The 27,639-nt window shown below is 39.1% G+C and overlaps 1 protein-coding gene across 2 annotated transcripts in view; it reads right to left on the minus strand.

Moving 5' to 3' along the window:
* LOC122802555 (NACHT, LRR and PYD domains-containing protein 3-like) overlaps positions 1 to 27,639 on the minus strand; it is an 826,460-nt gene that overhangs the window by 238,632 nt on the left and 560,189 nt on the right. For both annotated transcript variants that reach the window (XM_044072217.1, XM_044072216.1), the window contains exon 12: positions 12,471 to 12,641. In XM_044072217.1, coding sequence (XP_043928152.1) covers positions 12,471 to 12,641 — 171 coding nt within the window. The remainder of the gene's footprint in view (positions 1 to 12,470; positions 12,642 to 27,639) is intronic.

The following is a 27,639-nucleotide window of genomic DNA, read 5'->3' on the forward strand; positions in this document are numbered from 1 at the left end:
TGATTAATATTTGATGTGGATATCCCACCACGCAAAACAATTAATATGTGATGCCCATGCACTGGCCCAGTAATCAAGGAGCATGAATCCTCACCACTAACACCAGTGAGGGGTGTTCACATTGGGAGGATAACAAGTACACACACAGTAAAGTATCATTTCCCTTAAGAACACACAAAGATCAGTCAGTCTGGGCCTGGTTCCTCTCTTTCTCTTCAGATCCCCAATAAGACTCCCCACTGGCACAGCTATAGGGTTCAGATCTCAGCCGGGTAGTCAAGCCAAAAACTTCAGCACCCTCTCTGTCCAACCAGTGCTTCATGTCCCTGCCCAAGTAGCTGACACACACACACACACACACACACACACACACACACACACACACACACACACACACACACACACTTTGAGATATGAATTATATACAAACACACAGACACTCCTGGGGAAGGCTGGCACAGGTTCTCCAACTATGCCCTCTTTCTTCCCAGACTATAAGGTAGTAATCACTGCCATTAACCACCCTTATCAGTTACTATAAGGTTCTTCCCAAATGGTGTCCGATTTTACTGTGCAATATTATTATCCATTTGATAAGTGTGACTGAGCCTTGAAGGCTATTTAGGTGTGGCTGGTACAGTATCATCAGATAAATGCAAGTACTCTTAAGAACTTAAATTATCTCTACACAAGACAGCCACAGTTGAAAGGTTTAAAATATTTAATAATAAATAATAAAAACACAAGCCAATACTCATCAATTCAACACAATGACATGAGAGTTCAGAGATCACAGGAAAATGTTATAAACAATATTGCAGGATAGTCTGACATAAATATAGAAAATAGCTAGACTAATCTGGCTAAATTCCTATCTAACTTTAAAATAAATCACTGTTCTAAATACATACAAAGCAAGCAAGTGCTGGTGAGTGGAATGTTTTCAGATCCAAGCTAAGATACAAAATACTACTCTTTCTGTCCTTAAATTGATAAGACACAGTGCTGTTGAGTCATTTCAGATTACATCATTCTTGACACTTTTCTGTTTCAGTTTCCCGGGCTCACAGAACTTAGAATTGTAACATTTCTTTTTGTTAGCTGCACCTGCAGGAAGCCACAGGAATAAAAGACATTTTACATGTAAAACCTAGTAATTATCTCTTGTCTTAAAACAATAGAAAGACTTTCCAGCCCTGTCTCTGAGCTTGAGATCAAACAGTCATACAGTGCTTTACTTATTAGCTTTCTTCCAGCAGGGTGCACTGTGGTTACATTTTGAAGCTCAGAACATACAGTTTTCTTACATTTAGTTTTCTTACATGTATAAAAACAAGCCTGTGGATCATATTAATATTTACAATGACATAGAATTATTTACAAATTTCTATCTAGCTAGGCTGACAGCCTTCACATATTAACTCACACAGCTCTTTATATCAAATCATGGGATATAAAATTGTATAAACTGCAGCAGAAGTATCACATGTGAGTATACTTCTCAATCTCTTAGTACAGGAAATCTGGACAAAGGTAAAATTCATGGGGGGAGGGGGGTGGATTTTAAATACCACTCTTATGAACTTAGAAAGTTGCCAGAATAAAAACATTTTTGTTAGTGTGTAGTTTCTGAAAGCCCTAAAGTCTGAAATTCAAATGTTTGTCATTATTTAGTGACTATAGTTCTCAATGATTTGCAGGGAAACTACATTTTATGATGAGCAGACCAAAAATATGAACCAAAAATCTGGACATTTGAGAGGTATGTATGTCAGTTGTTGGTTAACAACAAGAGATTTATGTGTTTAATAAATACTTTATTTTTCCATTAATTGGCGTACATTTTTTCATTCACAAGACACTAAAATTATGTAAGATATGTAGCATAATGGAAGATTTTTGAGTAGAGGTCACACAGCAGAATACCATATTTTGGGTTTGCTCATCTTCTACTTTTATAGATATCACTGAATTTCTGAAGGTGTACTATTTTCCCTTGAAGGATAATGCTGGTCTCACATTTGCATAGGTACAGACATAGCTTGAATTATGTAGGATGTGTCTATATGACTCGAGGTAGAATTATGGATGATGCGTCTATATAACTCCAGGTCGAATTATGGATGATGTGTCTATATAACTCCAGGTAGAATTATGGATGATGCGTCTATATAACTCCAGGTAGAATTATGGATGATATGTCTATATAACTCCAAGTAGAATTATGGATGATGCATCTATATAACTCCAGGTAGAATTATGGATGATGTATCTCTATAACTCCAGGTAGAATTATGGATGATGCATCTATATAACTCCAGGTGGAATTATGGATATGTCTATATAACTCCAGGTAGAATTATGGATGATGCTTCTATATAACTCCAGGTAAAATTATGGATGATGCGTCTATATAACTCCATCTTTGGCACAAGCTGTTGTCAGTTCTTTGAGTCAAAAAGCTCCAGAAGGAAAGTGTGTTTGAGGTAGACAGATATCCAGGGCTAAGTTGAACATCATAATATGCAAAAAAAATTCTAAAGCACTATAAAAATTATACAAACATTAATATTATGAAATGTCAAGTGTGTAAAACATATACATTATTTATACATAATTCAGATATGGGAAAGTAGGGAGGAAAGATTTGCTGTCATAATGACTTTTTCTGGAAGATCTACTCTTCTGTTAAATAGCTCACACAACTGTTCTACTTTTGGGGGAGAGTCACTATAAAATAGATTCTAATATTTTTGCATACCCTCACATCATGGCATAGAAGGGCAAAATCGTCACTACGAACCAAACAGGCCACATTTCACTGGTATCATGGGGCTGAAGAGGCCTAGAATGTAGAATGGGAGTGAGAGGTTAATGGGAGCTCTGCAGTCATGTGGGAAGGAGAGGTGTTTGGTTTGTTTAAGTGAGACACTTCCAGCAGTCCTATTCTGTGCTATCAGTGCCTTGCATCACCAGGGAGTCATATGTGATAACACAGCATATCTAATTCTGAACAACAGCAAATGTTAAGCCTGCAAACTGCCCATAGAGATGAGAGTGAGGGAAGTTTGTAGGATCAGTAGATCTGCATACTCTCTGCCTTCTGACTCTTGCTTGCTGAGGGAACGAATGGGCAGATAGTCCTCCCTGTATGCAGAACAAATGGGTCAGACATCTCTTGTCCCATCTGGGAATGCATGCCTCTCACACATGGGAGGAAGGAATGAGTCACATGGGTATAAACATGGAGGCATTGGACAAATCCTGCAAATTCAGAAACTAGAAAGAAAGAAAAATACTTAGACATAATCCTATTGACTAGTATAAAACCACCAAGTGGTACATAGCTGCAGAATCCCCTGTAATACAGCCATAATAAAACCTGTCCTGTCTGTAGACCAGGTAGTCCAGGTGGCACCTTCTAACATCTCTTATATAGATATTGGTTTAAAATATGCTGCTTAAGCAGGTTTCATACAACATGAGTTACAGTAACTTGAACTAACAGCAATCTCTCACTCACTGATGTGTGTGCATCGGTTTAACTGCTATAAATCAGAACTAGATTAAAATAAATAAGCATTTGCCAATGTTGAACCTTTAAAAATTGAGTGAGAAAGAATAATGGAGTCCACTTGCTGTACCCTTTGGAAAAATGAAGTATGATGAGCATTAGTGCTTATTTTTACAATGCCTGATTGTTTTCCAGCCCACAACCCCTGCTAAGAACAATGAATAGGGTCTCTCGGTCTCTTCCCACTACGCTCGTTACGCTCCTCTCCCTGCCCCCAATTCCCAACATTCCCCCAGTGCTCCTACATTTATTATAACCAGAAATCCCTCCCATCGATCCAATAAACAACCACACCATTACTCCCAACCCTAACTCCACCACCATCCACTACTATCCTTCCACTTCCATCAACATGATTCATCATACCATACTGACACTCATTACATGCACTCTCCTCGCACACCTTACATCTTACCAAAACACCACTTTTCTCCCACTTAGCCACTTCCACTGCACTACTACACTCACCAACATTCATGACTCACCCTCTCACTACTCCTCTGCCACCAACACAAATACCACCCCAATGCACCCCCACTTTATCTATCAACTACAATACTCAAACAAAAGGCATCCCTAAAGCTTAATAAACTAATCCCCCCACATTATCTATCACCTACTACACCCAAACAAAAAACTTCCCTAAAATACAAACTAATTCACACATTAATAAAACTAATGTCCTCAGCCATAACAAAACTTACCCACACTGGCAACATCCACCCCAACCCTGGCCAACTTCACTCCTAATAATCTGTCTAATAACCACAACTTCTCCCAAACTATAGCCAATAGAAAGCCAACTGACCTCCTTCTCCTAAGCCTAAATAACAGAAGTATAATCAATAAGCCCATGAACTCCATGCCAACATAGACTTGTACTCCCCAGATATTATCATCCTGACAGAAACCTGGCTAAAACCACAAATTAGCAGTGAGCAAATTCTCCATCCTAGTTATGACATACTAAGAGTAGATCAGTTGGACAAGAAAGGGGGTGGTGTAGCTGTAATGTTTAAACAGCATCTAAACATTCAGATCTTAAACATATCTGCACCCAAAATTGGCAATGAAGAAATAATTTATACCAACCTCAAAATAAACCAAAATAAAACCATTAACATAATAGGATGCTACTTCCCACCTGACCATAATACCCCATTCACTAGAAAGCCTCCTCAGTTGGGTTAACCACCATCTCCCCCAAGAGACCATAATTTTTGGTGATTTCAATATCGACTGGCAGTCTTGTTGCAACAACCATCCAACTCACTATCTAAACCTTCATGGTTTTACCCAACTCATCCATTTACCTACCAGAATAAATAAAAACTCCAACAAGCATACTACTCTGGACTGGATACTAGGCAGCAAGATCCCCCAATCATATATAGCAGGTTGCCTGCCAGATAGCCTCAGTGATCATACCCCAACATTCCTAATAACAAAACACCTGTAGCAGGTTAAAACCATCATCTATCGGCAAGTGTGTAATAAAGTAAACTTTAACCCACTCACATTCAACTCATCCCTTAAAAACTGTAACTAGACTCCACTAAAGTACTTCAACCTAGATGATGCAGTTCAGTTTTTCAATACTACCTTTCTAGATATCCTAAATACCCACACCTCCACAAGACTTACCAGAGTCAAACCTCAATCCTCCCCATGGCAACAGAAAACCACTAGGTCAGTGATGAAAATCAGAGATAAAGCTTGGGACCACTGGTGCAAAATGAAAACCCCCTCACCTAGACAGAAATTCCTAGAATTGTGCAACAGAGTCAAAAAGCTAATAAAACAGGACAAAATCAAATATTACCAATCTGCCCTTAACTTCTCCCAACACTATCCCAAGCAATTCTGGTCCTCCATAAACTCCATACTCCATCCAGATAAAGTCAGTACCCCTCCACCTAACATTCTACACTCCTCCGAAAATATTGCTAACTCATTCAATAAACACTTCACACAAATGATACTATCACTAGCTAGAAAACACAACCTTCCTCCCCTCTACCACATGCCTACACATAGTAAACTCCCCACTGCCTTCTCTTTTTCTCCTATTCCTACCTCCAACATAAAAAAACTTTTAACTAAACTTAAACCCACTAAACTAGCAGCCGACAACCTCCCTAGTGAATATCTAAAAATTGCAGCCAATGCCCTAGCCTACCCAGTCTCAATCTTGTTTAACTGATCTCTATCAGAATGCTATGTCCCTTCAGTATGAAAAATTTCCCACATCATTCCCCTCCACAAAGGCAGCCCCTCCACAGAACTCAACAATTACCGGCCCATAGCAATTCTCTCTCCACTCTCCTAAATACTTGAGAGATGCATTCACTCAAATCCTCGACTACCTCCTTACTAACAACCTCCTTTCTAATAGTCAACATGGTTTCCGGCCATACCATAGCACTACCACCGCCTTACTCATTTTTATCAACACTATCCTTCAGCATAAAAACATTTGCTATTTCTCCTGTGCAACTTTCCTAGACCTATCTAAGGCATTTGACATGGTCTCACACAAACAACTCATCGCTGTTCTCAGTGACCTATCCTTTTCTCAATCTGTCATCCACTGGTATCAGAGCTACCTGACAGGCCACCAGCAATCCGTTGTTTGGCAGAGTGACGTATCTCCCCAACTCCCTGTCTCTATTGGTGTTCCCCAAGGATCCATCCTTGGACCCTTATTCTTCTCCATTTTCACCAATAATCTAGTCGCTACCACCTAACAAGCCTCTCTCATACAGTATGCAGATGACTCCACCATCATCTGCTCAGCCCAATCCCTACCCGAACTGCAAAAGGTCACACAGGATGCCTTTTCCTCTGTTGAAACTTGGCTATCTGATGCCCAGTTAATACTCAATCCAAACAAAACTAAGCTCCTCATCTTCCAACCTACCAAACATACTCAGAACTACTCTCACTTTAATATTACAGCCAACAACAATACCATTATCTCCCCAACAGATCACACCAAATTGCCAGGAGTTGAGATACACAATAATCTCAAATCTGACATTCACATTTCCTTGACCATAAAAAAAGTCCACAAAAAACTAGGAACTCTATACAGAAATAAGCAATTCCTCACTAAAACAGCCAGGATTTCAGTTGTTAATTCCCACCTTATCTCCACCCTTCTGTATGCCTCTCCAATATTTACCAACTTTAGGCAAAGCAATCTAAATAAACTCGAGAACTGCTACAACAAAATCACCAGGATTGCCACCGGGGTCTCCTACCATAGTCACCACTGTATCTCACTTGCCGAACTTGGCTGGCTAGAATTCTCTCACCTCTTTCAATGGTACCAACTTTCACTTGCCCACAAACTAGTAAACCATTCTGTAAAAATCCCATCCCTCCAAAATCTACTCCAGCCCTATTACACCACCAGACCACTATGCATTCCCCACAATAACCTGTGTGCCATCATGCACTCACTTCAAAGCAGTACTTAAATCTCACCTAAAAATGCTGGTTATGCCCTTATAACACTCCTCACTAACATATCCCACTCCACCCACCCTCACCCTCCCTTCCACCCCACTAACTACTTTGATTACAGCCATCTCTGATGCTTGAAAGCTTACCATTTATATCAGTGCTGTAATGTGTTACTGTAACAATGTAAATATCTGCTGTTTAATTATTAGAATACATGCCATCTTAGATGGCACAGATGTTATGTGAGTACTGTATGTATTATGTTATTCATCATGAACTAGGATTGTATTACTGTTACTTTTATACATACAACTACATCTACTTCTTGTAATCATATACTTAAATTCATCTATATTGTGGAGCTTTTCTCCTCGGGACTCCGCTAAAAAAGGACCTGTGTCCAGTCTGAATTTCCCAGTCAACAAATGTAAATAAATAAATAATAAATAATTAGTCCTAGAAGACAGAGATATATGGATATAGCATCCACTGTCAGTTTTAAGAACAGACATTGCAGCACTTTATGATGTCACAGAAGTGTTTCAGTGTCCTTTGTCCTCTAATATCAAAAGCAGGATGTTGTGCCAGTCAATTTTATCTCTGAAAAGAATGTTGTGGTATGAAAATGAATCGTCTTTATTTACTCCTATATGCTATAGTCCACGCATGCGTCCCTTCAAATTATCTATGGTATGATTCCAGTTATTCTCGTTAAGGATAGTATATAATTACTGATCATGGAATGGGTAAGGCCAATCTATAACCAAATGGGATAGGTTATTTCAAACACAAAAAGGGAAATTGGCTAGGCTTAAAAATGTCCTTCAAGGGCAGCTAGCCTAGTATTTACCAATGAACCTATAAGACATTGGACATATAAATAACATACTTCCCTATTTGTTATAGATAGTGTAGTACCCACTTAACACTGTTAAACAATTGCACATCCTGACTCTCTAGTAGTTATTGTAAACTAACCCAAGAATGTTTTGCTTTCCACTATCTCCTAAAGTCAATACCTATAGTACCAAGCATACGTATCCTAACTTTTAAAACAAATTCTATATCATATTGATGTCCTTCACATTTATATCCAGAAACAACTGCTCTGATGTATCTTTTCTTCGTCTCTTTTTCCTTCCCTTTGAAATTATACTATTCCAAGAATGTCATGCTTTGTGATATCTTCAAAAGCTAATATTATATAGCAAGAAATTAATGTATCTTAGCTTCAATGAAATATTGTATGGTAAAGTCTTGTCTTTACATTTTATTTGTCTGTAATAAATTGTACTCTTAGAGCACTTCTCCCCAGGCCTCCACTGAAAATGGACTTCTATCCAGTTGGACTCTCCCGGTCCAAAATAAATAAATAGTAACTAGGCCATTATTCAATATGAAAGTAACTGCTAGAAGAGCATAAGAAAGTTAAAATCTGTTGTAGAAGAAATTCTTAATGAAAATATTAATAGATATCAGTTAATTGCTATGTTAAAATGGTACAGGGCAAAGGCATATGTTAAGAATATCCTTCACGAATAACGCAGAAGAGCTAAACTGTCAGATTCAGTTTGTGCTAGTTATTATACTATGTACAGTTTGTTAATGTATACCTATCTGTATATCTATATACATATATCTATATCTATATCTGTATCTATCTATATGTGTGTTTGTGTGTGTGTGTGAGCAGGTTGTACACTATACCCTGACAATAGTTTATAACTGTATCCAAGATAATGAAATGTAGTCTGTCCAAAAGCTACTAATAAATATAATCAAATACAAAGAAATATAAAGAAGAAGGACAGCTACATGTCAGATTTTTTCAGAGAAGTTTTTATTATATTTTACACATATACCTTTGAAGGTATTAAAAAGTATTGACCAAGGTATATTGGGTCCATGTTTGGCTACCAAGAACAAGAAAACATGAACGGCTAAATCTCAAATGGAAAAGAATGAAACAAAAAAGCAGCGAACAAGGACATCAATGAAAATAAATTCATTGAATGGCCATAGTTGGCCAACAACCAGAAAGTAACGTGATGCTTACAGTAAGTGAAGGGAGACCTTTTAAATTTGCCCTATTCCCCACTGTAGTATGATCTCGGAGTTGGCATATAAAGTTGGGTGGTGTGGGACATGCAACCCCCCCTCCCCACCTTGGTTGGTTTTCTTTGTGATGTTGGCGGACTATGGCCTTTCCAAAGCATTTCTTTTCAATGATGTCCTTGTTTTCTGCTTTTTTGTTTCACTCTTTTCCGCTTGAGATTTAGCCATTCACATTTTATTGCTTTTGGTAGCCGAACATAGGCCCAGTATATTAGGATACTGGGCTTATTACACTGCTGCATTAAATCTGACCTTAACAAGGTTTAGATATGTTGAAAGCTTCAACACAACAGAAATAAGGTAAATACACCCATAGTAGGTCTAAAGCCTAGGAATCATGCAAACAGCTACTGCAATCTAACAGAAAAAGTAATAAGTTCCAGATAACCTAAAAACACTTCATGGGTATTTATCTTGAACCCCATGAGTCTAACTGACTTTAAAGAGTAAAATGTCTTAGGATCTTCTGTCTGTAGAAACCCTAAATGTGTTTGCCTTTTCAGAGAGACATTTTTTTGACTGCTAGTTTGTTCATTTTATTGACTTTAGGGTGCCAACATATGTACTAATTTAGGTTCTGCTCCAATATATTGAGCATTTAAATCAGTGAGAGGAGCTTCTTAGCACTTAGAAAATGACTTTTTTCCCTCTTTGTGGGCATCAATTTAAAAATAATAGCATCTTCATGTTTATTACATGACATGTTAAAAAATGTTTTTTTTTCTCCCCCGCAGCTGTCAGCTGCCATCAGCTGCTTTTTTCATTCACCTCCATCAATGGGTCTACCAGAACTTCCTCAGCCTCCCTTGGATTCTACCTGACTGATGTCTGAGGCCAAGAAGGAGATTCAGGATTGTGACCCACTGTCCATTGTCATGCTGTGTTGGGATGTATGCAATATCTCCTGTCCCCTTAGGGAAGCCTTGTGAGCTCTGCAATTGCTGCCTTCTGGATGTGCCTAAACTCCAGACTAAGCAGTTGACTAGTTATGTGGTATGGAGCTTGCCCGACTTGTTCTCTGATAATTGGAGCGATCCTAGGCTGCCTTCATACACATATAATGGGTGAGCCACCATCAGCCACTCACTCCCGTCCTCTCCCTACAATTCTGCTAGCTCCTGAGACTCTAATCAATTATGTGTTGTCTGAAGCAGAGTAAAGGTTTTATCCCTCTGCACAATGGCCTCACCTAATGTGCTGAAAAAATGCCGAAGAAATTATATTTTGTAAAATTTCAACAAAACTTTCAGATAAAAACTTTTGCCATTATTAATATAAGTGACAGAGAGCAGCAATCCTCCTCGATCACTGTAGTTATGCAGGTGCAATTACATAATCAACAAATTTCCTAAAATAATATAGTCATTCTTGGCAAAGTAAGAAGAAGTTGTAGAAGAGAGCAATACACCTCTGAAGCCGAAGTTGTAAAACTGTAAACATCTGCTGTGAATAATAATCAAACTTGTAGGCTTGAAGATGCAAGACCAAAAATAATATTTTGTTTACTTACTGCAAGAATGTAGTAAATAATACTATAGTGGCACATGCCACAGTATCTGGACTGTGGTCAAATGAGGCCCTAGGCAGGGTAATGGACCAGGGCCCCCACCCCATGCAGCCATTCCATTGTCCCATTACTTGGCTGTCTCCCCCAGTTACCCTAAACACTTTTCAAAACTGTCAATGTGCATACTATTTTCTTGTTTACTTTTGAAATGATTACAGAGATCTGGATTTAATTTAAAACTTTTAATTTATTTATCCTTTGTTGACTAGGTTATTCCCACTAGGCCAGTAACCTCTTTTCAGGAGAGCCCTAAGATGGTATTTATTTTACCAGTAGAAATTTGGCTAGCACATCGGGGAACTTCCCCTACTCTTTTTGATAGATGCCACAAGATCTTTTACATCCACCTGAACTACCACCAGCTCATGCAGATGAGGCCTCAGTTTATCATATCATTCAAATGATGACACACTCAGGAGTGCAGCGCCCTCCTTACTTAGTGTAATAATAGAACTCATAGCCTTCTGTACTAAAGGCAAGTGTATTCTCTGTTGGGCCATTGACACACTTTTCAAACTTTGTAGCACAAACACTGATGGCCATTTGCTAAATAAAACAGTTGCAGATTGAAAACAAACTTAGCATAAACAACAGTAAAATTTTCTTCAACTGAAGCTCACATTCACTAAAAATATATTGAAACTCTTATTCATTGAAAACATACCTGGCCAGTGGTGGTTTAAGTGTACCTTGGTCTCCAGGCTGTTTTCAATCCATGGGCCCCTGCATACATTTTTAGGGCCTTGCATAAATGCATGTTTTCTTTCATTTGCCTTCCTGATTGTTTTAAAATAAGTTCTTGTTTAATGCAGTAACATATGTTAGAGTGAATTTTAAATTTGTAGTTTGAAAATGTTTCCAGTAAGCAGTGAAAAAGAAAATCAATAAGGACAAAAGTACCCATTCCAGAATATTTCAGCTATAAAAGGTCCCTCAAACTATGGTACATAGCAGGGTCAGTCATTTTTTTTTTATCCACAGACATCCCCTATCCTGATAAGATGTGTGTATCAGAATGTTAATAATAATGATCACATTTTTTCAAATTTGTTTCACACATACACGCAGTAGCCACAGTACTAATACTCAGCTGACAGAATGGCACAAGAGACGTAACTCAAAAGTAATAGTTTACTGTTGCAGTTATTCTCCCGGAAGAGGATACATCACTTCCAGTTATGTAACTGAAAGGCAGCAGTGTTTGTAGGCAGCTGGTATGCCATACTTTATTTAGCATGATGATCTGCTGTGCAGTCTCCCCATCCTGTCTTGTTTGTCATCCCATACTCATAACTCCTTTTGTGCTTATATTGATTGTAGCAGCAGGTCAGATGCACACAATGCACACAAATATTTTCTTTCACATCAGGCCCCTGGTCTACAGGAACGTTCAGTTCTTGAACCACGTTATACTAATGAAAGCAATATGCATGTAATGCTGCTAATGAGCTTTATACTGCATGTGACTAGGGCTCTGATGGTTTATAGCATGAAATTCTATACTTTTCAGAATAACAATTTCAATTTTAGCAGCTACACTTTGTGAGGGTCCTTTATACAATGGGTATTTTTTGAATCCTGCTGTTAGACTGGAATATTAATCAAGACAATGTGCAAATACTGTAGGATTTAGTGATTGCCAAATTGCTAAACATATAATTATCACTGGACTATGGATATTCACACATCTCTTTGTGCTATCTAGCACTGTATTAAATTAAAAGGTAATAAAACTTTTTCTCATACTTCAGTTTCTCCAGTTTGCAGTTTGGATTGTTCAGACCTTCTGAAAGAAACTTCACTCCTGCGTCCAGCAATTCATTGCAGCTCAGATCCAGTTCTATAAACGGTTCGTGCCTGTAGAAAGAGGCAGCAAGTGCCTGGCAGCACATATGAGTAAGACGATTTAAATTCAGCCTAAAACATAAAAGAAAATACAGTAGAAAAAATACTTAAAAATGACCAACATTAAACATTAATTTGGTGTATCCTGTGCAGCCTTTTACATGTCATCGCCTGCTTAGTACTGCTGTAATAAAGTTTTAACAATAACATGTAGCACATGCTAAATGGTGCTTTTCCTGCTGTCTTTCCCTTATAAGGTCCACCTAAATAAACAATGCTCAACTGAGGCATGTCCAACATGTATATATTGTAGAACCTGTTATACCATGTGTTATTACAAAATGTAACAAATTGGTGTAATAGATCACTTTGCACAAATTTGTACAAACTGCTTATATATTCAGCATAGCACAGAAAGAGCTCTTCTGTTTAAGCATTATAATGACAGATAATGCTGTTCAGCAGTACATTTAGGAACCAAGAAGTAAATGCACTGTTTTTATTATGCAGCTTTTTAGCATTTTACCGTGGACTCCTTCCTAATAACCAGTCAGTGTTCATTACCTCAAAATAGCAAAATATTTTAGCTGTTTAATGTGTGACATTCTGGAGTACAAGAACCGAATTTCTGCAAAGTAGTCTATAACATCAGTTTGTTGCATTTTTGCAACAATGTGATGGCCCATGTATTTTGTCAGGTAAATAGCCATCATCTGTGAATAGGGATTGAGTCCTCTCTGCCTTATCACTCCCCTGACTAACTTGCATGTTTTATTATAGCTGCTCACAGAGGGTGCATGTATGACACTAGCTTTCTGGTAAGCAATGCATCTTTGCAGCTTAGGATTGCTAGGGTCACTGCTGTGGATGACAGGCCCATACTCCAGCAGGTGTCATCAGTGCAACACGTCAGACAACCACCCTCCCCTCAGGATGGGTAAGCTGGCTTCAGCTACTCACTCTCATCCTACCTACCCAGTCCCTCTAGTGTCCCTACTGGTACTTGGACATGGGTAGTCTGGAGCAGAGTCAGGATTTCATCCCTATATACCATATTATAGCAATATTTTTTGATACAAGTCTATCCATAGATAGAATGTATTTTTTTATAGTCATGTCTTGGTTTCCACCATGGCAGTCTGACCATTGTCCCTCACCCACTATGGAACCACTTCTTTTGACATATCAAAAATTCTCATTTTCTCTCCTGGATAAGGGCTGTCACCACAAGGGTACCAGGAAAAGAGGCACTTCACTAATATTGACCACTGCAAGATAGGCTAGCTCAGTATTGAACCCAGTGTCATCACTGGTGCCTTTTAGTGAGATTTTTGTAATACCTCCTCATATCTGCCAGTCATCAGTATGATGACCAATTGGCAAATTCATTCCTACATGGAGACATAAGCTTTAACTGACCATTTGTGCCCCCAAGATGTGAGAGTCAATGACAGAAGTCATTTATGCTGACATCAGGAGTTCCTTTCCCTGGATCCAGGAGCTTCTAAGACCATTACAAATGCTTAAATTTCCAGTCAATCTGAGGGAGGAGACAGCAAGCTAGCCCATGCGACTCTCCTCTGACCACCACTATGACACAACAGCACTTACTTCTGGCTTGGACTCCACAGGCTGTATCACCTAGAGCACCCACTGGGTGCTGTCTAAGTAGCAAGCCAGGCTGTCCACCCCCCAGGATGGGCAAGCTGTGTGCCACTTTATTCCCATCCTTCCTGCCCCTCTCACTCCAGTTCCTATGCAGGCTTAATCAAACACAAGTCATCTGGATCACAATAAGGCTTCCTATGTTTATGCCACGGGAGGGGGCAATGAGATTTTTTTTTTGTATGTTGACCTAAACCCTACCAACACAATAGAATGCAGTATGTGTAACTATAGCAAGAACTGCAATGCCAAGACCTAATAGTGTGCAAGGTCTCACTCATACATTACTTCTGGCTGGCACTTATATGTTGCTTTACAGATTCAAGAACATGAGATAACCCTGTGCAAATTGGTGCAATCACCTTGGCCTGCACCAGCAGTTGCCAGTTCCATGGCTCAAGCTATCTCCCTCTCTCAGGACAAGTAAACTGGCTTCAGACGTTTACTCACATGATTATCAGCAAGTTATTCCATCTTCTGGACTACTGGTTTATACTACATCATCAGGATTGCAATCAGAGCTTCATCCCCCTGCACCACTAAGCCAGTTACCAGATGAGTTGTGATTTTGATCTGATGTTTGCAGAGTTCTTCTGTATTGCACTTTCGTTGAACTAGCAATGCTATCTCATAAAAAATGCACTTTAACAGATCATATTAGTGAGGTAAATAAAGCACCTTTGATAATGCCAACTGCCTGATTTTAATAACTTTACAAAAGGCATTTATCTTCACTACAAGATGGTATTATGCAAATCACTCAGGAAAGAAATAATCATCTGTGAGTGCAGCACCTAAATAAATATAGGTTCCAAGAAAACTTTTCACTATTATCAGATAACATCTGAAATAATGCCAGTGTCACATGGTATGCAGGCACAGGCTATACAAATCAAACCTAATTCTCTCTCTTGGATATATTAAACAAATTCATAGATCGTTGCTGTAAAGCAATGTCATGAACTTCATCTTCCACAGTGTACCCTCCCCCAAAAAATGCCCACAAATAATAAATTTGATCTTAAGAGACCGGAAGCTTTTCCAGAAGTGACAAGTCATTTCTTAGACAACAAAATTCTTAGTGGATGTCTTTCACTTCAGAGTCTTGTCAGCTGGATGAGGCTTCCTTGGCTGAAAATTATCCTGTCATCTACTGCTGGCTGCCAGCCAACATGGCCAAATCACAAGAATGCCAAAACTTGTGAGAGGTATGACATATGCTGCATTATCCTACCTGGAAGTCAGCATATATATCTATATTTCGAAAAAACACAGCGAAATTAGAAACAAGAAACCAAGCAACACACCAAACAGCCAATACTTCTCCAGCAATTCTCCTTTATTGTCAACGATCTGGTACCTCGGCAGTTCGCCTTCAAGGATCACAACTTACGGCTACACAGCAGTAGTTTTATATATCAAACAATCAATCAATTAAATAATTAATTTCAACAAGGAGAAAGACTTATATATATTTTTAAAGTGATCTCATACAAACTACACATTCTCAATAAATATTCATTTCAATAGTATATACTTATTTGAATTCATTATATATGCCAAATTTATATTAATAAATAAATTCATGTATAAATATAAATATAAATATGATATATTATATTTTTAACACATTCAATTAAATAAACTAATTAAATATATTTTTTTAAATTTCATCAAATACCCAATTCTAAATTTAAACCAAAAGGTTTTAAAGTATTAAATTTCAAAATCATCCTAGTCTCCAGTTCTAATAATTTATTAGATATGTTATCACCCCTACAAACGAAAGGTTTGCCCAAAACACTAAATCTTAAACTTTCTGATTTCCCATCATGGGCTTCGAGGAAATGTTTAGCAACAGGGCTAGATAAATTCAAATTTCGAATGTCCCTTAAATGTTCCAAGATTCTAACTCTGACCATTCTCTTGGTTTGTCCAATATACCAAATGTTATTACAACTACAAGTAAGTGTATACACAACACCGGTGGATTTACAACTAAAGTAGTGCTTGGGGGTATGGTTAATTTGATTAATGGAACTAACATTGATTACTCTATCACATAAGCTACAAGAGCCACATCTAAATGTTCCCATGTTTGTTGTATGATAAATTCCTTTGGTTAAGAGGTTATTATTTAATAATTCCTTTAGATTTTTTCCTTTCTTATATGAAAAAATTATGTTATGAGGAAAAAGCTCACCTATGGATTCGTCCTCACTGACCAAATACCAGAATTTTTTGATCAAAGATGTAAATTTCTTAGAAAAAGTTGTCTATTTGGTCACAAAGAATATTTTTTCCACATCTCTTTCTTTTTTTATTGGATCTAAAACATCCATTTCAAACCATGTGGAATTCCTATTCTTATTCACAACATTATCCATACTCTTTAAGAGTTGCTTTTTATCATACCCTCTCTCCAATAATCTTAGATAGACCTCATTTAGCTCATGATCCAATTCAGACTCTATACTAGTATGCTGATGTATTCTTTTGAATTCCCCATAGGGCAATGCTCTTAACAAATGCGGAAGATGCATGCTAGTAGCATGCAAAAACATATTGACTGACGTATTCTTTCTAAAAGGTCTGAACTCAATAACATTATTTCTTTCAAATAATGTCAGGTCCAAAAAATTGATTTCATTTCTGTTTATCTCATAAGAAAATGAAAGGTTATGTTCATTATTATTCAGAGATTCAAAAAAATCACAAAATTCCAACATATCTCCTTTACATATGAAAATTAAGTTGTCAATAAAACGTTTGTACAAAACTACTTTATGTTTAAAAAAATCAGTGGGGTAAATAAACTTTTTTTCAAAAGAATCCATATATATCACAGCATATGTGGGAGCATAAGCAGCACCCATTGCAGTCCCCTTAGTTTGTAAGAAAAACTCATTATTAAACATGAAATAATTGTGAGTCAAACAAAATTCTAATAGATTAATCAAAAAACTAGTCCTAGGACCTTCTCCCAACATATTGTATATAGATTCAAGTCCCCACCTAATATTAATATTTGTATATAAAGACTTGACATCTATAGTCACCCAATAGTAGTCATTATTCCAGCTGATTTTGGACACTTTATTGATCAATTCTTGAGTGTCACAAATATGAGCACTAACCCTACTGAGATAAACTTTTAACTGAAAGTCCAAAAAGACATTAACATTTTCCAAAAAGGAGCCTACCCCAGATATTATAGGCCTACCAGGGGGCTCAACTAAATCCTTATGGACCTTGGGCAGTGCATATAATATTGGTGTGTTAGGGGCTTTAATGTACATCTTTTTAACATCAGTTTGCAAGAAGAATCCTAGTCGTTCTCCCCTTTCCAATAAAAATAACAATTCATCATTGTAAGATTTTAGGGGGTCACCATCAAGTTTGTTATATTCCTCACAATTAGAGAGTAATCGATTAACCATCCTACAATAATCAGGTTTGTCCATAATAACCCAATTACCCCCCTTATCAGCACACTTAAATATGTACTCATTTTTTAGTCCTTTAAGATTTTTCAAAGCCTGCCATTCTTCTCTATTCAAGTTAAATTGCTTTTTTTCTTTACAGAATTCCCTGAACAATATCTCTATTTCTTTGAGAAGTACCTTTTGAAAAATAGAGATAGTTGGTATAGAAATCACTGGTGTAAACTTGCTTTTAACATTTTTAAATTTTGGCATCATTAACCTGCCATACCCTGTCAAGTAGTTAACATTTGAGTTAATGATAGTATTAGGGCAAATTATTCCATCATCACATTCATCACATTCATCAAGAGAAATGTTAGATTCATCACATTCATAATTATATATGGATAAATTCATTAAACTTTCATCAAAATCAACATCATTAAATGATTCATTATGAACCTCACCTAAATCTGAAACATTTACATTCACATTGACATTAACAAACTTTTTGAAATATACTCAGTAAAAGTTTGCGAATAAATGTTTTAACTTCAAAATAAATATCAGCAAACGACGGAAAAATCGTAGGGACAAATTTGCTCCCCTTACATAGAACATTGAACATGTCATTGCTTAAACACAAGTTAGATAAATTAATACATTTCAACGAAGATACATTATTACAAGTTCTGTTAGAAACTGTTGTTGTCAAACCTTCATTTGTAGCGATTTTGCCCCTTTCTGCCATTTCTTCCGTTTCTCCCCTTGTTATAGTTGTCATTTTGAAAATTCACATTGTCCATAGAATTTGAATTTGAAGCTTCATTGGAAACATCCGAAGCTTCCCTATCAGGAACTCGATTAGAGGCAACAGTTCTGGCAAAAGAAACACTTTTTGCAACAGTATTCTGTTCCGTTGAAGAAAAAGAAGATGCAGAAAAGTCTCTTCGTTTGGAGCTGCGAGTCCAGCTCCTCCCCCTAGATCTATTACGCACAGGTTCACGCTGCCAGCTGAAGATGATGCCTGTTTCATAATCTTTTAAGTCCCGAATTAATTTATTACGTTTTCTCTGTACGATATCAGCCTCTAGCTTATTCATTTTGTCATTGATGTTAACCATTTGAGCTCTATAGTTCAACTCAGCTACAAGTTCATTTTGCAGCACTGAAATCTCATTCTTAAGTTTCTCATGAGATTTTTTATTACGTTTAATCAGTACACGGAGCCAACCCGTAGTTCCGGAAAGAGAGATTTGTTTCCACTCATCAAACAGGTCAGACTCATCATCCGAGAAAGGTGCAGCTGGTAATTTATCAACGCGTAACCCTCGAGGGGTAATATTGAGACTTCAATATTTCTCCAATAATCTAGTGTCAAAATAAAGTGCAATTTCCTTGGCCATTAACTTGTTTAACAGAGCGAAATGACCATCCACATCTGTATTTCCCACCAAGTTCCAGGGATCCTTACTGGTATACCTTTTTTCACGCTCCACCACCATATCAAGGAACAGCATGGCATCAGGTAAAGGGCTCCGTTCGGAGCTTTCATTACGTGACATGGATGAAAGCATAGGTTCATAGGTTCATAGGTTTATACTAGGCTATCTGCCCTAAGGCATTTATAAGCCTAGCCCAAAGTTATGTGGTTTACGCCACCCCTTATGTTAGAAATAATGTGCCCATTAGTTTGTTGTGCCTCTGTCCAGCAGTGACACAGAGATGATTCCCGGGGTAAACCTACGATCTCCCATCCACTGGTCAAGATTTCTCTTGAACAGAGCCAGCGAGGTGCTCTGCCTCACATGGACCGGGATTTTATTCCACAGCATGGGGAGTCTCTGGGTGATAAATCTATCCCTCCAGCGCGTCCTATTTATATCCGTGCTAAGGTTTAAGTCACTTGCTCTAGTGGTTCTGGTGGATTTGGATTTTTTGAGGTGGAGCATGTCCATTAATTCCGGGTTGGTCATGGCCTTGTATGTCAGGCACAGGTCACCTCTGAGCAGACGGTATGCAACTGAATAGAGTTGGAGTTTCTTCAGTCTGGCAGTATATGACAGGTTTTGGAGTCCCTTTATCCTTTTGGTGAGGAACTTTTGGGGTCTCTCCAATTGCTGCAGGTGTCGGGTGAGATACATCCTGAATGGGGCATTGTACTCGATCATTGGTCTGATAAGTGAAGAGTACAGGGGAACAATGACCTCACTTGATCTGGATGTGAATCCCTTCATGATCAGATGGGCAATGTAGAAGGTCTTTCGAACCACTTTAGCAACGTGAGTGTCAAACGAGAGGCCACTGTCAACCTGGGTACCCAGGTCCCCGATAACCTCTTCTGTGCTTAGTGGCTTGCCACCTATATGGTAACTTGGGGTTACCTTGTTTTTCCCGAAGGGTATGACTATACACTTTTTTGCATTTAACTTCAGGCCATGGCTCTGGCACCAGCTATCAGTTTCCGTGAGACCCCTCTGAAGGATGTCTGTGTCCGATGTACTATCCACTATGGCACCCAGTTTGCAGTCATCCGCAAACTTTGTCAGCCATAGTCCTCCTATGTTTGCCTGCACTTCTGAGAAGTAGATGCCGAACAATAGGGGGCCAAGGACTGAGCCCTGTGGGACACCACTTGTAACCGGCTTGGAGTCTGACATGGCTTAATTGTCCTAATCTTTTGTGACGTTAATAAATTAGAGTTTGGAATTTTGCCTTATTGTGAGCTGTGTTCTACTTTATGGTGGTGGCTACCGGACTGGTAAAGCTGTTTTTTGTGGACTTAGTCTGACATGGCTCCAGCAACTCTAACCCTGTGGGTTCTGTCCTTTAGCCAGTTTGCAACCCATCGTGTGACATATGGGTTTACATTTAAGCTGGTAAGTTTCTCTATGATACCCGAGTGGGGTATTGTGTCGAAAGCTTTTGCAAGGTCAAGGTAGGCTGTATGGACTGCCTTTCCCTCATCAATAGCCTTGGTAACTGTTTCGAAGAAGTCGACCAGGTTCAAAAGGCAAGATCTGCCCTTGACAAGGCCAAACTGGGTTGGGTCCAAGGTCTGCAAGTCCCCTATGTCCTTGTTTATGAGTTTCATTATGATCCTCTCCATAGCTTTGCAGACCAGGCTTGTTAAGCTTATGGGGCGGTAATTACCAGGGTCCGTAGAGGCACCACCTTTGTGGAGTGGGACCACAGTTGCCATACGCCACTCCTTGGGCACATATCCTGTGGTAAGGCTAAGATTAAACAGCTGCCTTATGTGCGGGTTTAGTTCTTCATTGAGTTTATGTAGCACACAGCCGGGGACACCATCCGGTCCCATTGATGCTGTGTTTTTAGCTTTAGAGAGAGCAGCTTTCACCTGCGCATTTGAGATGTCTGGGAGGCTACACTCTGTTGGGATAGTTATCTCTCCTTTTGGGGGGGAGAGGGGGGTGAAGTTTGCGCTGAACCTGTCTGCCAGTATGTTGGCAATGTCTGTGGGCTCAGTGATTTTTGTATCATTTTGGACTAATTCTGACTATATCTGGGAGTTTCCACCCAGGTTTCTGACATAGCTGAAGAAGGCCTTATGATTGTCTTTTGAATCTATGGCAATTTTTTTCTCAAAGTTGGCCTTTGATGATTTTATGAGGGATCGTAGTTTCTTGCTAATACTGATCAAAGATGCCTTCCCTTTTTGGGATTTTGCTCTATCATGTAATAGCTTTCTCCTCTTATTGTAAAGTTTGTTTATGGCTGGGGTCCACCAGACTGGACGTTTGCCCTTGGTGGAAAGAGTCTTGGTTTTATTTGGGATTGCCTGATCCATGCAGTCCTGAAGGTGTTCATAGAAGGCATTTGTAAGGGCTTCCACAGCTTGGGTTGTGGTTTCCATTGGCTCGGGGCCTTGAAGGATACCACACCTGTCTTGAGTAGTGTGAAGTTTGCTTTAGAGAAGTTCTTCACTGTGGTCTTTTTGTTTGGGGTGGGGCGGATGTGGATTTCTAGTGAGATTAGTTTATGATCTGATCTCACCAAAAAGGGATATACTTCCAGTGTGGAGCATTTTGTCCCCATGTTTGTGATGATGAGATCTAGTATATTTTCTCCTCTTGTGGGGACGGTGACTAGTTGTTCCATGGCATTTGAATTTATGAACTCCAGGAACCTTTGGGCTAGAAGGTTGGGGCTTGAGTAATGTTCCCAGTCTATATTTGGGTAGTTGAAGTCACCCAATATGATGGTGTTTGGTGATACATTTATACCCTCCAGTGTCTTCAGGAAGGCTGTGTGACTTTCCTGAGTTTGAGAGGGTGGCCTGTAGCATGCTACAAATTGTAGAGCAGTTTTGCCTATGGTTAATTGCACCTGGATGGTTTCCGATGCTTCGTGCATAGCCACCAACCTGGAGGTGTGGGTATCCTTGATGAATATGGATACACCCCCTCCTTTTGTGGTATGGTCTGGGTTTTGGGGCCGGAACGCATGATATGAGGTAAAACCTGATAGTGCCGGGGTGCTCTCAGGAGCCTTGAAACAGGTTTCAGTCACAGCACAGACATCGATGTTCTCCATACTGAGAAGGGCCTCGAGTGCGTGCATTTTGAGATTTAGACTTCTGGCATTGAGCAGCATTACCCTTAGTTTCTTCCTGTTTTTGTTTTCTAGGGTGGTAGGTTTAGAATTTGAGCCTTGCCTAAAAAAGGCACTATGGGGGTGGTAAGAGCCTTAGCCAATATCTGGAATCCCAGGGGTGACAGGTGCAAGCCGTCCCTTGCGAAACAGCGTGGCTTGTCAAGCATGTCATCCCAAGCAGACAGACACTGGATCCACTTTGAATGACACCAGAAATTAAGCCAATTGTTAAAGCTGATCATCTTGTCACTATATTGTGGCATCATTCGTGGTGAAGGAAGGATACTGCTCAAGGTCAGGGTCATACCTGCCTGGGTTACAGAATCAGAGAGCTCCTCTATGTCTCTTTTCATGTAGTCCAGGGAGGTACATCTCAGGTCGTTCACACCAGCATGGACAATGACTGTGTCATACTTGTACTTGCCGTGGAGTGACCTGAGTGCTTGTGTTATGTGGTGGATTCTAGCGCCCGATAGGCAGCTTACCGTGACCTTCTCCTTGTTCAGCCTGGTGAGTGGGACGTCAGTGTGTCTGACTATGGAGTCACCTATGACAAGTATGTTTGGTGTTGTATTTGGCCTTAAGGGCAGTGACTGCCTTGCACACTGATTTTGTTTTTTATGTGTTGTTTGTGTGGTGTCTTGAGTTTGCAGTTGCTTGGTTGTCTGCTTTGGAGGCCTTTGCTGTTTAGGTAAAATTTTTACTCAGAGCCTCCGAGTATGTCTTAGTGTGTTTATGTGTTTGATTCAGTGGTGTGGTTGAGTTATGTGAGACTTGTATTGTGGTGTGTGTAGTTGCCTTCTCCTCCTGCCTGGTCTTGCCAGTCCTGAGTTGAGAGAGCTCAGCCTCCAGTTTGTCTAAATAGCTGCATCTCTCACAAGTGTTAGTGTTATGTGGGAGGAGGAGAGGGTTGTCCGTGTACATGAGGCAATTGTAACATTGCCTCAGAATTCCCAGATTCACCAACTGGGCAGGAGAGGATGCCAGCATCTGACCCTTCGACATGCTAGAAAGAATTATGAGTTGGTATGAGACAGAAAAGTAGAGGGCTTAGCAGGGAAGTGGGCACTCCTGGGGGCTTTTGCAAGTGAGGGATTTGTATAATATAGCAGTGCTTGACCTGCAATGAAAATGCTTATAAGACAAGGGATATGCTTTTAAGACAAGTGCTGAGCTTTTTGAGAAGAAAAAGCAATTAGGAACAAGTGCTGCGCTTTTTAGTGAAGGTGCAAACTGTTTAGGTTCCTAACAGAGCAGTTCTAAGGGAAAAATTGAAGAACAGACTTTATGGGGCCAGAAAAAGTTTAACCTTGTTAAACTGGCGCTGGCCGATGCTGTTCTAGTGGCAACTCTGTGCTAAAGCACGTTAAGGCGTGCTTGATAGCAGGGGCTGGAAAGAAGCAGGAATAGACCCAAAACGGACAATAAAACTACAGTTTCAAGTCAGTAACCACTCCTACGGGGGGCAGGGAAGCTGCTCAATGTTATTCACTGCCACTGATCAACAGAGAGACTTTCCTTTAGCCCAAGCAAAAATGGCCTCACAGAAACTTACAAACAGTTCAGGAAACAGCAAGCCTATAACTGAACTTTTTTAAATCTCAGAAAAGTGGGAAAAAAGCAAGAATTTTTTTTTGATTTTGTTTTTTCAGAGATAGCAGAGGTTCACAGGTAATATCAAGTTATAACAGTGCAGTAAATGACCCCACACAAGAGTGCTAGGTCAAGGACAGAAAATATGCAAGTTTTGAGAAAAAAACAATTTAAAATTAAGTGCAAACAGGAAATTCAGTAAACAACTTTTGGTTGTGCTCTAAATACAGCTACTAATGCAGAAATCAAGTTTAACAAGCCAGAAAATGCTCAAACTAGGCAGCTATGCAGAAAAACTTAGCAAATAAACAGAGAAAAAATACTTAAAATCTCAAAAGTGGCTCCTGTCTTCTCTCAGCATTTTCTCCTCTTGGTGGGTGCTTCACCAACAGCCAACAAGCCTGAAAAGATGCCAAAACCACGAGGCAACTAGGTTTTAAGAGAGGAAGATGAAGGAGTTTTGGAAATGACCCTGTTGGCCAATAAAACTACAGTTTCAAGTCAGTAACCACTCCTACGGGGCAGGGAAGCTGCTCAATGTTATTCACTGCCACTGATCAACAGAGAGACTTTCCTTTAGCCCAAGCAAAAATGGCCTCACAGAAACTTACAAACAGTTCAGGAAACAGCAAGCCTGTAACTGAACTTTTTTAAATCTCAGAAAAGTGGGAAAAAAGCAAGATTTTTTTTTGTTTTTGTTTTTTCAGAAGATAGCAGAGGTTCACAGGTAATATCAAGTTATAACAGTGCAGTAAATGACCCCACACAAGAGTGCTAGGTCAAGGACAGAAAATATGCAAGTTTTGAGAAAAAAACGTTTAAAATTAAGTGCAAACAGGAAATTCAGCAAACAACTTTTGGTTGTGCTCTAAATACAGCTATTAATGCATAAATCAAGTTTAACAAGCCAGAAAATGCTCAAACTAGGCAGCTATGCAGAAAAACTTAGCAAATAGAGAAAAAATACTTAAAATCTCAAAAGTGGCTCCCTTCTTCTCTCAGCGTTTTCTCCTCTTGGTGTGTGCTTCACCAACAGCCAACAAGCCTGAAAAGACGCCAAAACCATGAGGCAACTAGGTTTTAAGAGAGGAAGATGAAGGAGTTTTGGAAATGACCCCTGTTGGCCAATAAAACTACAGTTTCAAGTCAGTAACCACTCCTACGGGGGGCAGGGAAGCTGCTCAATGTTATTCACTGCCACTGATCAACAGAGAGACTTTCCTTTAGCCCAAGCAAAAATGGCCTCACAGAAACTTACAAACAGTTCAGGAAACAGCAAGCCTGTAACTGAACTTTTTTAAATCTCAGAAAAGTGGGAAAAAAGCAAGATTTTTTGTTTGTTTTTGTTTTTTCAGAGATAGCAGAGGTTCACAGGTAATATCAAGTTATAACAGTGCAGTAAATGACCCCACACAAGAGTGCTAGGTCAAGGACAGAAAATATGCAAGTTTTGAGAAAAAACGATTTAAAATTAAGTGCAAACAGGAAATTCAGTAAACAACTTTTGGTTGTGCTCTAAATACAGCTACTAATGCAGAAATCAAGTTTAACAAGCCAGAAAATGCTCAAACTAGGCAGCTATGCAGAAAAACTTAGCAAATAAACAGAGAAAAAATACTTAAAATCTCAAAAGTGGCTCCCTTCTTCTCTCAGCGTTTTCTCCTCTTGGTGGGTGCTTCACCAACAGCCAACAAGCCTGAAAAGACACCAAAACCATGAGGCAACTAGGTTTTAAGAGAGGAAGATGAAGGAGTTTTGGAAATGACCCCTGTTGGCCAATAAAACTACAGTTTCAAGTCAGTAACCACTCCTACGGGGGGCAGGGAAGCTGCTCAATGTTATTCACTGCCACTGATCAACAGAGAGACTTTCCTTTAGCCCAAGCAAAAATGGCCTCACAGAAACTTACAAACAGTTCAGGAAACAGCAAGCCTGTAACTGAACTTTTTTAAATCTCAGAAAAGTGGGAAAAAAGCAAGATTTTTTTTGTTTTTGTTTTTTCAGAGATAGCAGAGGTTCACAAGTAATATCAAGTTATAACAGTGCAGTAAATGACCCCACACATGAGTGCTAGGTCAAGGACAGAAAATATGCAAGTTTTGAGAAAAAAACGATTTAAAATTAAGTGCAAACAGGAAATTCAGTAAACAACTTTTGGTTGTGCTCTAAATACAGCTACTAATGCATAAATCAAGTTTAACAAGCCAGAAAATGCTCAAACTAGGCAGCTATGCAGAAAAACTTAGCAAATAAACAGAGAAAAAATACTTAAAATCTCAAAAGTGGCTCCCTTCTTCTCTCAGCGTTTTCTCCTCTTGGTGGGTGCTTCACCAACAGCCAAAAAGCAAAATTCAGCAATCTCAGCACAAAATTAAATAATTCAAAGATAAGTCACTGGAAAAAGTACGGCTTGGATCCAACTCTCGAAAAAACACAGCGAAATTAGAAACAAGAAACCAAGCAACACACCAAACAGCCAATACTTCTCCAGCAGTTCTCCTTTAGAAAAATACTTAAAAATGACCAACATTAAACATTAATCTGGTGTATCCTGTGCTGTCTTTTACATGTCATCGCCTGGTTAGTACTGCTGTAATAAAGTTTTAACAATAACATGTAATTTGGTGTATCCTGTGCTGTCTTTTACATGTCATCGCCTGGTTAGTACTGCTGTAATAAAGTTTTGACAATAACATGTAGCACATGCTAAATGGTGCTTTTCCTGCTGTCTTTCCCTTATAAGGTCCACCTAAATAAACAATGCTCAACTGAGGCATGTCCAACATGTATATATTGTAGAACCTGTTATACCATGTGTTATTACAAAATGTAACAAATTGGTGTAATAGATCACTTTGCACAAATTTGTACAAACTGCTTATATATTCAGCATAGCACAGAAAGAGCTCTTCTGTTTAAGCATTATAATGACAGATAATGCTGTTCAGCAGTACATTTAGGAACCAAGAAGTAAATGCACTGTTTTTATTATGCAGCTTTTTAGCATTTTACCGTGGACTCCTTCCTAATAACCAGTCAGTGTTCATTACCTCAAAATGGCAAAATATTTTAGCTGTTTAATGTGTGACATTCTGGAGTACAAGAACCGAATTTCTGCAAAGTAGTCTATAACATCAGTTTGTTGCATTTTTGCAACAATGTGATGGCCCATGTATTTTGTCAGGTAAATAGCCATCATCTGTGAATAGGGATTGAGTCCTCTCTACCTTATCACTCCCCTGACTAACTTGCATGTTTTATTATAGCTGCTCACAGAGGGTGCATGTATGACACTAGCTTTCTGGTAAGCAATGCATCTTTGCAGCTTAGGATTGCTAGGGTCACTGCTGTGGATGACAGGCCCACACTCCAGCAGGTGTCATCAGTGCAACACGTCAGGCAACCACCCTCCCCTCAGGATGGGTAAGCTGGCTTCAGCTACTCACTCTCATCCTACCTACCCAGTCCCTCTAGTGTCCCTACTGGTACTTGGACATGGGTAGTCTGGAGCAGAGTCAGGATTTCATCCCTATATACCATATTATAGCAATATTTTTTGATACAAGTCTATCCATAGATAGAATGTATTTTTTTATAGTCATGTCTTGGTTTCCACCATGGCAGTCTGACCATTGTTCCTCACCCACTATGGAACCACTTCTTTTGACATATCAAAAATTTTCATTTTCTCTCCTGGATAAGGGCTGTCACCACAAGGGTACCAGGAAAAGAGGCACTTCACTAATATTGACCACTGCAAGATAGGCTAG

This window comes from Protopterus annectens, chromosome 5.part0 (genome assembly GCF_019279795.1).
Source record: "Protopterus annectens isolate FY-2018-M chromosome 5.part0, PAN1.0, whole genome shotgun sequence".
NCBI lineage: Eukaryota > Metazoa > Chordata > Ceratodontiformes > Protopteridae > Protopterus > Protopterus annectens.